Source organism: Salarias fasciatus, chromosome 17, assembly GCF_902148845.1.
Source record: "Salarias fasciatus chromosome 17, fSalaFa1.1, whole genome shotgun sequence".
NCBI lineage: Eukaryota > Metazoa > Chordata > Actinopteri > Blenniiformes > Blenniidae > Salarias > Salarias fasciatus.
The window spans coordinates 7,462,716-7,476,898 of record NC_043761.1 but is presented as its reverse complement, the minus strand read 5'-3'; the positions used below and the strand labels follow the sequence as shown (position 1 = coordinate 7,476,898).

General features: G+C 46.6%; 1 protein-coding gene across 4 annotated transcripts in view; it reads right to left on the bottom strand.

Annotated features, from left to right (window-relative positions):
• Positions 1-14,183, bottom strand: part of celsr1a (cadherin EGF LAG seven-pass G-type receptor 1a) — a 64,012-nt gene that overhangs the window by 31,291 nt on the left and 18,538 nt on the right. For all 4 annotated transcript variants that reach the window (XM_030113402.1, XM_030113401.1, XM_030113404.1 and 1 more), the window contains exons 2-5: positions 5,661-6,016; positions 5,300-5,588; positions 2,432-2,654; positions 738-853 (exon numbers count right to left, since the gene is read on the bottom strand). In XM_030113402.1, the coding sequence (XP_029969262.1) occupies positions 738-853; positions 2,432-2,654; positions 5,300-5,588; positions 5,661-6,016 (984 nt within the window). The remainder of the gene's footprint in view (positions 1-737; positions 854-2,431; positions 2,655-5,299; positions 5,589-5,660; positions 6,017-14,183) is intronic.

Here is a 14,183-nt window from a genome sequence, read left to right as displayed (position 1 = left end):
AGACCAATCAGACTTTTCCTTCCTGCTCATCTCAATGAGTCTGACTCATAAATCCTTTGATTTATTTTGATGACTCATATTTCTGCTTTGAAGCATAATCATGGTGGATTCCTCCCTATACGGCACCATGGGAAAGTGGAACGGTGTTAAAAAAAACAAGTCGTCGGCCCAAAGAGTGTTTGATCTGTAACCCAACAGTTACCAGTGTTAACAATGATGGAGGGCGTGTGTTTGGCTGCAGCTGAGTGAGCGTGAATGTGTGTGACAGTTTCATGAGCATAAGACCTGGAAAAGCTTTAAAAACAACAACTTTCTGGTTTTCCATTGCTAAATAAACAGGAGCAATGACTTGGTTTGTTTTTTTGTTTTTTTTATTGCTCTGACGAAAATCCTGCGGAAAATTGTTGAAAACTTGTTTTTTGGAACTCTATAGAGAAATTTGCAATGTCAATGATTCTTAGATTTGTTTTTTGTTTTTTTAGAGTTGGGTTGGATAATCAGTTTCGCACCTAATTAAAAAAAAACATGCATACACAAATACACATGAATCAAACCCCAGAAAGCACACTGATACGTTTTATTTGGATAACTTTCTGTTAAGCTCACTTCAGATAAAGTGAACTCACACCTGGGTTAATCTGCTTACAATGTGGCTGATAACTGACACACAGTCACTATGAGGGGCCACACACACACACGCACACACAGAAACACACACTAACACGATGGGGTCTCACCTCCGGAGAAGGTGAGCTGAATCTGTTCATCGATGATCTCCAGCGCGATGAAGTCGTGTTTCTCGTTGAACCTGCCGTTGTAGAGCAGCAGAGCGTTCCTTTCTCTGGTGGCAAACCTGCAGACACGCAGTTTGTTCTTTGCTTTATTTTTGATAAGAGAAAACAATGAGCGTGAGATTGGTGTCAAAGAGAAGCTTGAGGGAATTCCTGCTGTTATTCTCTACTGCGAACTCATGTTTCCTGTCCCGAGTACCTATCGGACCGACACTGAAGGGTTGAGGACCTCGCAGATTGCTTTATGATGAAAAGGTAGAGCAGCTCTTGAGGGAAAGCCACTTGGAAAGGAAAGGCAGGATGTGTTAAGCCTTGTGGGCCATGGAGAGGATGCATGAGTGTGTCCACGTGTGAGAAAAGGACAAAGACCCTGCTCAGTGAGCCAGTACCTTCCCTGCGCTGTGTGTGTATGTGTGTGTGTGTGTGTGTGTGTTTGAAGAGGCCTCGCGGCTCCGACGCGCTGCCGCTGACGTGTTTGGACCGTAAGGTGAGGGCAGCGGAGTCAGCCGGCAGATGCCAGGAGGGCAGGAGGGCAGGAAGTCAGGACGGCTGCAGCCAAACACTGATAAGGGAAACCCATCACAGGGCCCTTCCTGTTTTCACCGCGCCGCGAGCCTTTTTCTCGCCGGCGCGCCGTCGATGAACGCCGGCTATCGAACTGCTCGTTAGCGAAACATAAACTTCTGCTCTTCATAATATTTGCAGGGTGAGCGCCATAAAAATGAATCGGGGTTGTTTTTCAGGAGAACACCTCCTAACACATTCAGATGTTGCCCTCGTTGCTCCTGTGCACACACAATGAAGAGTGTGTATCTTCAGTGCGTGTCTGGGCACGCCCCGGCTGACACACTTTTTTCTCAGTGAGCACAAGTGTGTTTAATTACAATTTATGACACCCGGCTACATGTATCACAAGTGTAAACCTCTGCAGCGGCGCTGTGGGGGATCAGCATGTTTCAGAAAAATACAGAAAGTGCAGCGCAGTTTGAGTGACTGACTCTCTGTCTGTGTTGTGTTTGCCATATCCTTGAAATATCAATTTTCAAACCTGCTTGTCTGGCTTAGTATGAAAAGTATAAAGAATGTAATGGTGAAAGTGCACCGTGAGAACAAAGAGCTTTTCTGAGAGTGTTTGGTGGTGATAACTCAGAGGTAGCACGGTGGAGAAATGGTCAACATTAGCAGCAGTTGCACGGACCAAATGTAATCTGATCTGACTCCAATCTGTGGCATGTAAACACTTCTATCTGATTAGACTGCAGGAGGTGGTTTAAAATGCCATTTATGATGTGATAAGAGTTCATGTTAGTTAAAATAAACATTGCTGATGCAGAAAAAAACAAAAGAATGTATAAGTTACAATCTGAGAGGAATGTAATCGGATTGACATAAAAAAAAACCTAAATGCAGCATCAGTTCGCTCAAAGCAGTAACTAAAACACTGGAATGAAGGATCATCTTCAAGTTCTTCAGTCAGGGGGGGAGAAATAAAATCCAACGACATGCTGCAAGCTTAACTGGTGAATGCGCAGCGGTCTGCAGCCAATCAGTGATGCAACCTGCCTGCTTGCTCCTGATCAGATAAGACAGATGAAATGGAAGGAGGGATGATAATAAAGGGCAGATACTATGGCACTCACGTGAAGGAGACGGTGAAGTGGAAGCGCTGCCTCAGGCCTCTGAAGGTGATGAAGGACTGCCCGGGGAAGCTGCGGGTGGTCATCTCGCAGTAGGGCTTCTCGAACTCCCCCGGCAGACACTGGCACATGAAGCCGCCCGCCAGCCGGTTGACGCACTCGCCGCCGTTCTTGCACACGCCGGGCACGCACCGGCCCGACGACGCGTTGAGCTCACAGTGCTCCCCTGCGTCACAGAAAGGATGGGATTTGCTTTAATTTCTCAACATCTGTCACAGCTGTGATAAATGGCCGAGCCCGTCAGCGTCATCCGATTCTATTCTCCCAGTGAAGCCTGCTGTTTACAGTCGAGTGAGAAGCATATTTCATATCAGACATTTGGATTTCAAGCTGTTTTGAGAAGACAATTTTCATTATCGGTCGAGCACATTGATACGAGTCATGACTTCTCCATTTCAGACTGCAGGATAAACACAGCAGTACCTTTCTGTTTTCCATTGAAAGCTCAGTTCATAAAAGCCTATCTTCATCTAAACATCAGGAACACAGACAAAGCCCTGTTTATAGGGCTTTTCTGGGAAACAGCGCGCGCTGCCACAAGGTAATTTGGCCATATTTGGAGAGAAGAGCAAGGATGGAAGATAAAGAGGGGCAAGAAGAGCTGGTGGAAAAGAAAAGAAGAGAGAAAAATGATGAAAAACTGAGCAAATAAATTATCTTTAGACAACTTCAGACAGAACAAATCCTCTCCGAGGTGATTACTCTACATTCCAGCAGGTCTTTACGTCTGCGGTGTTTTCACGTGCAGCCACTTCACCTCAGACACGTTTTTATCTGCTTTAACTAAGTCTGCTGCTTTCATTTCCCAGAATTACCCTGATCTGAGCTAAATGCGTTGGCTAAGTAGGACCACTTGTAAATGCAGTACTCCCATGAACACCCTACATAATGAAAGACTCAAAATTTTCAATATGCTGAGTCAACTATTCGGCCAGGACAACTTTAAAAACACAAAAACTCCTCAGGGTTGAAGGATGGATTCAACTTTAATTCTTCCTCATAAATTACAACACAGAAAAAAATATTAATAAATGGGCTCATCCTGTGAGTCGTGCACTTCAGAATTAGACTCATTAGAGTCTTTTTAAATGACTAGTAGAGGAACGCTTGGTGTTGCCACAAGTTTTGTTTGTCTCCAACAACCCAAAGGCTACTCGATATCAGATTTGTCAAATTGCGTTATCTAAATGAGTTCCCGAACATGGGAAATTCCTCCCGAACAACCATGTGCATCAATTTCTGAGGGAAAAATCTGCGAGCCGGGCTCTCATTTAAATTCCTGCCCTTGATGCGCCATGAGACCCTTTTCAGGCTGAAATATTATTTGAGATCGGTGCCTCTGTGTCCCACTCAGTGTTGTGTGTCAACCCGCTGTCCAGACAAGATCTCTCCATCCAGACCCCCAACACCACTGCTTGGAACCAGCTAATGGCCCTTCTCTCCACGGCGTAATCCTTTTTTTCCGAGGGGGAATTATAAGGATCTGTTTACCCCGAAATGTTGGAAACCCAAGGAGGACAGATCGGGTCCCGCCTGTCATCGGCCCCATAATGGCCCCTGATGGGCCCTGACTATCTGGAGTTGAACTGTGACCTTCAAAGCGGTGACACCGAGATGTAGGTAAGGGAAATATGATGGCAGGTATAATCAGATAATTACATCAGATAAAGTGGAGGAAGAAAAAGGGAGAAGAGGCAGAGTGTTGGGAGGACGGGGAGGGAGAGGAGGCTCTCCTGCTGCTGCAGAGACAGACGGGGGGAGACAGTCATTCAGGTATCAGATGTACGAGGGGGAAGTAAGAGAGGAAGATCACTGACATCGGGAAATATTCTGCAGAGTGATTTCAATGGGAACGATGAAAGCGGCCAAGACTTCCTGAAGCTCAGCTACCATGTAAACACTCCGCAGAGTTACTATAAGGCAAAGTTTAGAGGGTGGTTTCTGTTCCTTTCTTTAATAAATATCAAGGTATAGATAAGTCTGTGCGAATTGCTTTTGTTAATATAGTGTGATCATTTTCAATTTAATTTCAAATTCCATATCTCTTTTCAGAAATTCTGTGCCGGAGGCAGCAGAGGCAGCAAGGCAACCCGAAAACATTATGGTACCTCCACCATGTTTCACTGTACTTTGGTTTCGGATTTATTTTTTAGCTTGTATTAGCTATAATTTTCTTATGAATGTGATGTGATTTTGAATGAGGCTTTGAATACTTTACTGAACATGAGAGTTCAATAAATCAGCATTTTCATTCCAATGACATTTATGCTAAATTTTGCTATTAATGCTTTTTAGTATCATAAAATAGCTGATTTTAAATGTTATAGCCATCATATGTAGTACAGAATACCCTACGATGTATGCATATTCATGCATGCATAAACATGCACATGTTTATTTTGTATATTACTGTAATGTAATCATTTACAATTCCAAGTTGCTGCTCTTCAACACCAAATTGTTTTGTTTGTTTGGTTTCTACGGTTATCTGAGACAAGTCTGGTTTGACCAGCTCTGTAAGGATTCCACAGTTTTACAGCAATAAATCATGCGTGTGTGTGTGTGTGTGTATCTGTGTGCGTGCAGTATCACAAAGCATGGTCAACCTCATGCTACAATAAAAGGTGGTGAGAGCTTTAATAACCCGTCAGTGCGGTTTGTCGGCTATTATCTTAAAGTTTTAAACCCATTGCAGGAATAAATATGATTCTTTCAAAGTGCCATCTTTCATCGTTGCAATGTGCAGCTTGAGCTTTAAACAATGTCATTTAGGCGGAAAAGCAGTTTGATTTGTTAGAGAACTTTACTCACCGGTGAAATCCTCCATGCACTCGCAGGTGTAGCCCCCCTCTCGGCTGCGGCACCTCCCGTTGTTCTGGCAGGGCCCCGAGAAGCAGAGGTCGATCTCGGTCTCGCAGTAGTCGCCGGTGAAACCGAGGGGGCAGCGGCAGCGCAGGCCGTTGATGGGGTGGATGGGCCGAAACAGGACCGTGTCTGAGGCGATGAAGGGCGGGGAGCTGTCGAACTTCAGCACCGACACACACTTCATGTAGTTCTCACAGGGCTCCCGCAGGCAGATGTTATCGTCGAACGGCAGCACCTGGAGAGGGGGGCATTTCAGTTACATCTCTTCAGCTGTATTAAATCTAGAAAAACTAAACATTTAGCGTACCTCTTGAGAGGAGATGAGCCTGAGCAGCGTCCTGTTGAGGTAGATCTGCTCCTGGAGCTCCTCGGAGGGGAAGAACGCCCCTTTCCCCGGGGCGCCTCCGGGCTGCAGCGCCGAGAAGGTGACGTTGAGGATGGAGCCCTGCACGTCGGTGTCGTTCTGGACGTTGAACACGAACACCTCCTCCCGCTTGGTGGAGAGCACGGCCGCCACGCCCTCCAGGAAGAGGCCGAGCAGCGGCGAGAGGAAGCGCTCCTGGGACATGTTCTCCAGGCGCACCGTGATGCTGTTGGTCAGCATGTCGTCGGTGATGATGGTGACCCGCAGCGTGCAGCGCGCCGAGATGCTATGGAGGCCGTCTGCAAGAGAGAGGAAGCAACTCAGAACGCTGATAGAATCAAAACATGTGTCAAATACTGTAAATATCTGAAGCCACAGTGTTTTGGCACTCTTCCATTCCCTTCCAGCAGCTCGACAGCTGGGCTTGTTTACCGTGCAACACTTTTGCCGCTCGATTGCATTAAGTCATCGCCGGCCGGTGTCAATTCCTACCAATTCAAGGCTAGGCTGGGAGTAATTAGATCAGTCTAGGATTTAAGAACCCCCCCCCCCCCCACCGGGGGTTCGGATCTGGTCTCACACCTACTTCTGGCACAACTGTAAGCTGCAGGAGCCTACGGAGGGAAACAGAGGGTCTGCAGGCCGGGTGAAATACAGCGGGCAACAGGTGGTGAGGCCAGATGAAATTCACAGGGGGTGGATAATACTGTTGAAGGGACGGGGGGAGATGGGTCAGATTGCACAGCTTTGCAGCAGCATACAGAGTGCAACATGAACGTGCAGTGTGTGTTCCCGAAGACCTGCTGTGAGTTTTGGCCACAGGTGCCCCGTCACTCCCAGACACGGATGAGCTCATATCTTCAGGCTGAACCCCCCCCCCCCGAGAGACACGCAGACGGTGAGCGCAGGGCGCGGACAGGCCGCCTCGTCCAGCAGCTAACCAGACAACAAATGCTGGAGAACAAACAACCTCACAATGGGAAGCTTCACGCAACCAAACAACTGCTGCCTCGGGGATATAAATCACGCAGCATGGGTGGCACGCACCGCGAGAAATTGCGCGCACCCTTCCAGACGCACGTTAGCAAGTCGCCCTGCTGGACGGTGACGTTCAGCAGCAGCTGTGGCGTATCACGCCGCTGTAACGCGGTGGAATGGAGATGCTCATTCGATGCGGCGCTAACAGACAGAGAATCTGTTGACTACTGTGTTTATTTCTCTAAAGCTCTCACTGTGTGATCAGGAATACACCGTTAGCCCCACTGGCTGTCACAGACCTGACACACAATTCAACAAGGAAATCACATGTGCATGGAAACATGTATTGCAGCCACTGGAAACCAGCCTAAGAACAACAGACATGAGCTTCATTCAAACAGAGACTGAGCCGACTCTACTGTCTGAAGCAAACACATTCCTTTTTTCTTAACATATTATAAGCAGGATACTTCACATACCAACGCTCAAAGGTCATAGACTGCTGTGCCATTTCGGTCCGACATGAAGTCATGCACCTACTGGTGTGATGATAGAACATGTGCATGTTGCACAAACTCGCAGTTTGCTGATTATGCATTCGATCAAAACATCAGTGATTCAATATCTCGGTGGTAAATTCACTACAGTGTCATGTTATATTCCTGTTATTACCTGCATCCAACGCCACGAGTAAATAACCTTCAAGACAATTTACACGCACACAGAGATTTTTGTCGTAAGATAGTTGTTTGTTGTCTTTCTGTTTTTTCCAGGGAGATCCCAACTCACCGCTATTTATAGAGCCCACCAGCTGTCAGCAGGGGAACACACACACACACACAGACACACACACACACAAAGAGGATGGGCTGGAACCATCGGAAGGGCGTGCCACAGGCAGGGGGAAAAAGAAAAAAATAGTTTGCGTGGGCAAGTGTGTCACACACTCACAGGTGTCAGACACACAGGGTTTTATTGACTAAGTAAAAACACGCTGAGGTTGTTAAAGCTGTGATAATGGACATTATTGTAATAATATTGAACTGTTGATTAATGAGAAGCAATCCTTCGGAATTTAAAGAACTCTGCATGTCTGTGAGGCCTAACAGTGACCCACATATTGCTCATTCAAATTCCTAAACAACAATAAATAGGTTTTTAGTGCTCCAAGGAGCAGTTTTTCCCTGATATCTGCAGTTGTATTCAACTATGTCACACCAAAATATGTGATATCTATGGACCACACATTCAGAGGCCTGCAGTGCAGGTGGTGAGGCCTGCAGGGGTGATAAAAGCTGTTAATGAGCTGTGAAGCAAGACGCACCAGTGGCACACTTGTGTTTGTGTATCGGGACAAATGACCACACACTGTTGAATACACACACGTTCAGACACACAAAAAGATCATAAATGTGTCGGTCAACTGTCAGGGGGTTCCCCAAACCGCGGTGTTATCACTCCGTTTCTGTGCAACACACACACACACAGGTTGTCGCACTCGTCCCAGACCGTTGACACACATTGCGGCCAGCTGTCACTGTGACTGCCACGCACACACAGCTTTTAGCAACACGCAAACGTGTGTGCAGACACACAAACAAACACAAAGCCTGCGCTCTGCATGTCGGTCAAAATCTGGACCTCCAGCTGGACACCGGTTAGTAGCATTATGGAGCCGATAACAATGTCTGAACACACAACCACATGGCTCATGGGCTCATGGGAACATGTGACACAGAGAAACTTCCAGCTCCTGCAGGCTGACCTGCCTGAAGAGTCAACAAGAAAGACAGTCAGTGAAGCGGGCAGAAAACAAACATTTGACGCTTCAGCAGGTTTACGAATGTTTGGAGGCCTATACACACACACACACACAATCCCTTTGACTGTGTTACTGTAGGAATTAAATTAATTATACATAATATAATTAAGCTGCACTATTAATCGTAAGCTTGAAGAATCCTGTTCATAAAGTCATGGAACCAAACAATGTAAAACCCATGACACATTCTTTAAGTTTCCACTAGAAGACTATTGGAAAAAAGTAACAGAACAGTTACTAAGCAGAATGACATTTGTCACAACCAAAGAGAAAGGTTTGAGACCTTTAAACATGAAAGCAGGAAGCTCACACTTCAGGTCATCGTGTTTTCTATTTTTCCTTTCAGCTCCGACAGTTTTAACAGCCCAGTTAAAGTTTTACAGCAGAGAAACCACTAACATTTTCTCTCAGGTGAAATCAGCAAGAAACTCCTTTTTTCTTGCAGTCCCCCCTCCTCTGGGTTTCACATATTTGAATCACAGCACTCTGCAACCTGAGTGGCTCCCAACCAATTGCAGCGCAGTAATTGAACCGTGGCCCCTCCTACTTGGGCATACCTGAACGCTGTTGGCCAATCGGGAGAAGCAAACAAGCATTGAACTGTGCTCAAACACTCTTTGAATACTGGCGACATTCCTCCTTCTCCTTTTACAACCCCGAAAAACAACTTTCAGCTCCTCTGAGCTCCGATCCTTAATCTCCCTCATCGCTCTGATGTCTGCTTGAGAGTCTGAGCTCCATTTAAATGTGTTGGTTTTCCTCAAAGGAAGTTCGGCGTTCAGACAGTAACCGTAGCTGTTCTGCTCGGACTCCGAGCGTCATTGCCAAGCCTCATCATCTCCCTTTTCTTTCTCAGTGGCGACCAGAGCCAGCATCAGATCGCATATCAGCAGCCTGCACACACGCTGACAGACATCCTGCGCGCAGGATACGGAGGGAAAATCGTCCCGCAGACAAGAATCTCGGCAGAGTTCACTCAATCTGAGCATCATCAATCAAAAGACGTGAGGCCAAGTCCGCAGGAATAAAAGATGGACGGAAAGGAGAGATTAAGGAGAGCAGGAAGCGAGGAAGTGGGCTGCAGAGTACAAATGATCAAGGCGGCGACTCTACGACTAGAACTTGACTAAACTGGAGGGTTTAGTGAGAAAACCTCCAACTGTTTCCACAATATAATCCTGGTCGCAGCTCAAGACTTTAATTTGGCAGCATTTTCCATGTGACAAACAGCAAATACACTGATTATGCTGATATATAGGCTTTCGTAGCATTAAAACAACAACAACAACGACCAGTAAACAAAGAGAAGCAGATCACTGAGGGCAGCCTGCACTTGCGCCCTTGGTGTTTATTCCTCCAGCAGGTGCTGCCATTAAATCCACTTACATGCTGCCATGCATGTCAAATTGGTTTGTTTCTTCAATCAGATAATGAGATGTCAACCAGCATTCGTTCCACGTCACATCTGAACGTGCATATGGATCATACCGAGCAGGTGGCAGCTATTCTTTCAGTGTCTTCATAATCTCAACACTGGCCAATGAAAACACAGTTCTGATGAATAATCTTGCATAAATGAGTTGTTGAAGCAATGCACATAAAAAAAAGGTTTTTTGACCGCACTGTGCACACTTTGTCTTCAGGATTATCATAAAGACGTGTCAAGAAACACTCACAAAAGTGTTATAGTTTTCCCAATATAGCCCAAATACACTTAAAATTCAGTCACATCTTAATAATCAAAGCACCACAATTTGCCATTATTAAGCTCTTTAACAGTACAAAACAGAGGGTGATGTCTCTGGGCACTGTATTGGTCATCCGTGAAGTTGACATTTTTGGTCACAAAACCAAACTCAACAACACCGTTGGCGATTTTTCTGGAATTTAAACCCCTTGAAGACTATTCTGTGGCTAAATCTTGAATATGTAGACTACTACACTGTAACAGAGTAGTATTTAATTATTCATAGTAATTGTAAGTACAGAGACCAACATGTAAATTCAAAACAAAGGTTGGAATCAAACCCAAATCCCGCCGCTGTGAGACTAACCACTAAGCCAACAACTGCAGTTCAAAAGTCAAAGGTTTGTTGCAGAAGCATCAACCGCCACACGGAAAACAGCAAGCTTCATCTTCTTTCACGAGTCCGTCTTATTTTTTTCCATCCTCAAACTGTGAAACCGTGATGATTTCAAACGCAAACCTGGGCTAACCGGCGGTGGATGATTAACCACAGGAATGCCCGGGCCAGCAGGTTAACAGATACAGACGCAGAAGACCAATGATTAATGGGCTCTGAGAGAGACCTCGCTCCTACTACATTATATCCCCCTGACACCTGAAACCAACATTTTTCACATCAAAACAGTCGACTTCTGGCAACCCGGCAAAATTATTTCCAGAGGAATCCCTCCGCCAAAGCTTCGCCCCAGTGCGATCACGGCCCAGGATGCATTGCTGTCGCAGTACTGACAGAGAGGCGGTTGTGCCCTTCAACTTGGAGTATAACCCCCTTCAGCCTACACTCAGCACCATCCAGCTTCTATCTGCAGCCACTCGCGCTCATGCGTGCGTGTGTGCACGTCTGAACGTTCGCTGATATCTGGAAGTACTCAGCGAAAGACCCCTCTCATCTCCCGGCCATATTTTAACGCAGGTATGCCCATCGCTGCTGCCTGATCAAAGTGTCGAGGATAGAGAGGCTGAGCTCGGAACACTCGGGAAGACACGTGGAGATAAATCTGACGGACGCGCCGAGCGGCGGGACGTCGGAGAGGGGAGGGAGGACGGAGATAGAGAGGCGGCGAGGGGAAGGGAGGACTGCAGTGATGTACTGTGTGTTGTTTTACAGGCCGTATGAGAAACATGTGGGGGAATGAAAACAGCCATAAAGAACTGGAGGCAGCAGGCAGTGTGTGTGTGTGAGAGAGACTATTACATCTAATGCAAGGGGCTGATTAATAGTTGAAGCAACATAACAACAAAGTTACAAATTGTGGCTCCTTGGATAGTCATACATCTTCTTTAAAGCCTGTACACACACAGACACACACAGACACACACACACACACAGCTGTTGCAGTCCAATTTCCCCACAACACCTGCAGCTCTCAGGGGGGCCCTCAGCCCTCCTTCTTCTCCCTCCACGTCTTCTCCTCACGCTGAAGTGACCACACCAGGAGGATTAGCTCTCTGACTCTTTTTTATTCTCTCGTCTCTCTCTGTCCCCCCCCCCCCCCCCCCCCCCCCCTCCCGCCACCCCGATTTTCTCTTTTGGCTCTCAGAGAAGAAAAAGTGGCAGCCGGCGCACAAAAGATTCCTTTCACCCCCGGGCTGGGAGGTGGAGGAGGGGAGGCGAACGGGTGAGGTCCGGGAGTCGGGTGGGTTGGGTGACGGGGGCTGTCAGACGGATAACATCCCCGCCACAGCCGGGGAACAGGTGGGATTACATGCCGACTGAACCGAGATCTGTGAGTGAACCAATCGAACCAACAGGTGGGACAACGGATCGCTGGCTGACCTGCAGCGGGCTGTAAATCACCACGGCGCAACTCAAGAACGCATCTTCCCTGAAGAATACTGCTCATCTTTAATCATTACACATTTGTTAATGTCTAAATGAATCAGCTCTCCTTTTGCAACTGTAAAATCATACGGTTGCATCAATGCACACATCTGTGAGCGTGTAGCCAGAAGCCCCTCCTTCCCTGCGGTGCTGGAGACCTTTGGCTTGGCACACGAGGGAGTTCAGGAGCTGTATCAACTTCTCCTCCACCCTCACCTTCAAGCAGAATGGACTTTCACAAGCCCTCCACAAGTGCCCTCGGTGGCTCTACTTAAGCAGAGCGCTCAGGGGCATCGGGTGCCAGGCCAAGAACCGACCCGGCTAGAATATCTATGTCCCATTTAGGATCCCTGGGAGAGAGCGGGGGGGAAAGAATAGAAGCACTGTTTCTGCCAAGACAATGCTGAGCGGGCGAGGACGAGGCGGCCAGACAATGCAAAATGAGCCCAAATGAAGACTATTTGTTTTATTGCCCGAGGAGTCGGCTTGTATTAGCTCATCGCCGGCAAGACTACTGCCAGCGAACACAGCAACTCATCACCAGCGAGACTTTGATCAGTGAAGTAAAGTGTGGACATGAGATTTAAAGCGCAGACGGAGACGGTGAAACGCTCCAGGTTTGTTGTGACAGAGTTTCCCGTGATACAATCAGCAGCTTCACGTCCTGGTGTTTAGGAAGACTGCTGCTGGGACAAATGAGAGGAGTGAATGAATAAAATCCCAGTCAACAGCAGCAGCAGCAGGGATTTCTTTGCTTGGCTTCCAAGCTTCATTTTGAAAATAAAGACCCGCAGTCGCGCCACACAGCATCGGTCTGGATGAAGTGCGGGCGTGAGAGCGCCCCATCAAGCACCATTAGCTCGCCGAGCGTCCAGGAAATCAAACGCTCTGTCAAGTCTGGTAACCCGGCGCTGCTTTTCATAATTGATTTTAAAACACTGTTGAATCCACTTAGCTGTTCCACTTCAGCTGACAGAGGATTTTGTCTGTGTCAGCCCTCCTTCCCTCTCTCTCTGCTACCTCATGGTAATCAGGTTAAAGCCCGCCACTTCCCCTTATTAAAAGTTTAAAGGTCACAGCTTCCAGGTGTCGTCTGGCTCTGTTTTCACAAGATGATAAAAAAAAGAGAGAGAAAAAAAAAACAAACCCTGCGGCCACATTGAGAGTTTCACCCCACGCAGTCTGGAAGTAAATTAATGAGACGGAGCAACGATCCGGGAGGAGCGTCTCTGTCTTGGCCCGACATCTGGGAGACAGTTTAATTGGAGACTTATAAAAATAAATATAATTCAACCATCATTTTCAAATAATCATTCAGTATGTCTGAGTGGTTTTGTGATGAAAGTGTCGCCCAGATCTCCTCAGAGGACTTACAGCAGGTATTATGACTTGTTAACAGCAAATGAGACTGAGGAAGTCCAAACATATACTGTGAGCTCCGACCGGCACAGGGTCATTCACATCACAGTAAAAACCACAGCGAGCGTCTGGAGGGGGAAACCGGGTTGTTATGTTTCTCTGATTTGATCCATTCAGACACATGTGAAAGCTGCTCATTGACCTCTGACCTGAGCCAAACAATCTTCTTTGTCCGTCCTCAACAGACGCTGCAGGTAATTTACACTATGAGAGTGAATCTGAAGGGTCGAGTAAAACTGATTTGAATGAGCTCATGCGATGTGTTTTTAAAAAGGTCCAAAGAAAACGTGTGAAACGTCAATGTACGTGCAAACAAATATCTCTGAATAACCTGAATGTATTATGCAGATAATACACTGATCTGTACGATCTGAAAAAATAAATAATAATAATAACAGCATTCATTTTCTGCAGAGAAAAACCTTTTAAAGCATTTGTTTTCCCCACAAATGAAAAGACTGAAAATGTGCGAGTTGTTGACTAAATTAATGACAATATGGGAGAATTAGCAGGAATTTGACATGCAATGACCTGCATGTATTCATAGGTTGCTTTTTTTTTTTTTTTTTTTTTTTTTGCAGAATATCTGCTGATGTGTCAGCGGAGCGCCTTTCACTCGGTGTGTGGCGGCTGATTAGTATTAGCAGCATTAGATCGCCTATAAGCCCTCATTCAAAA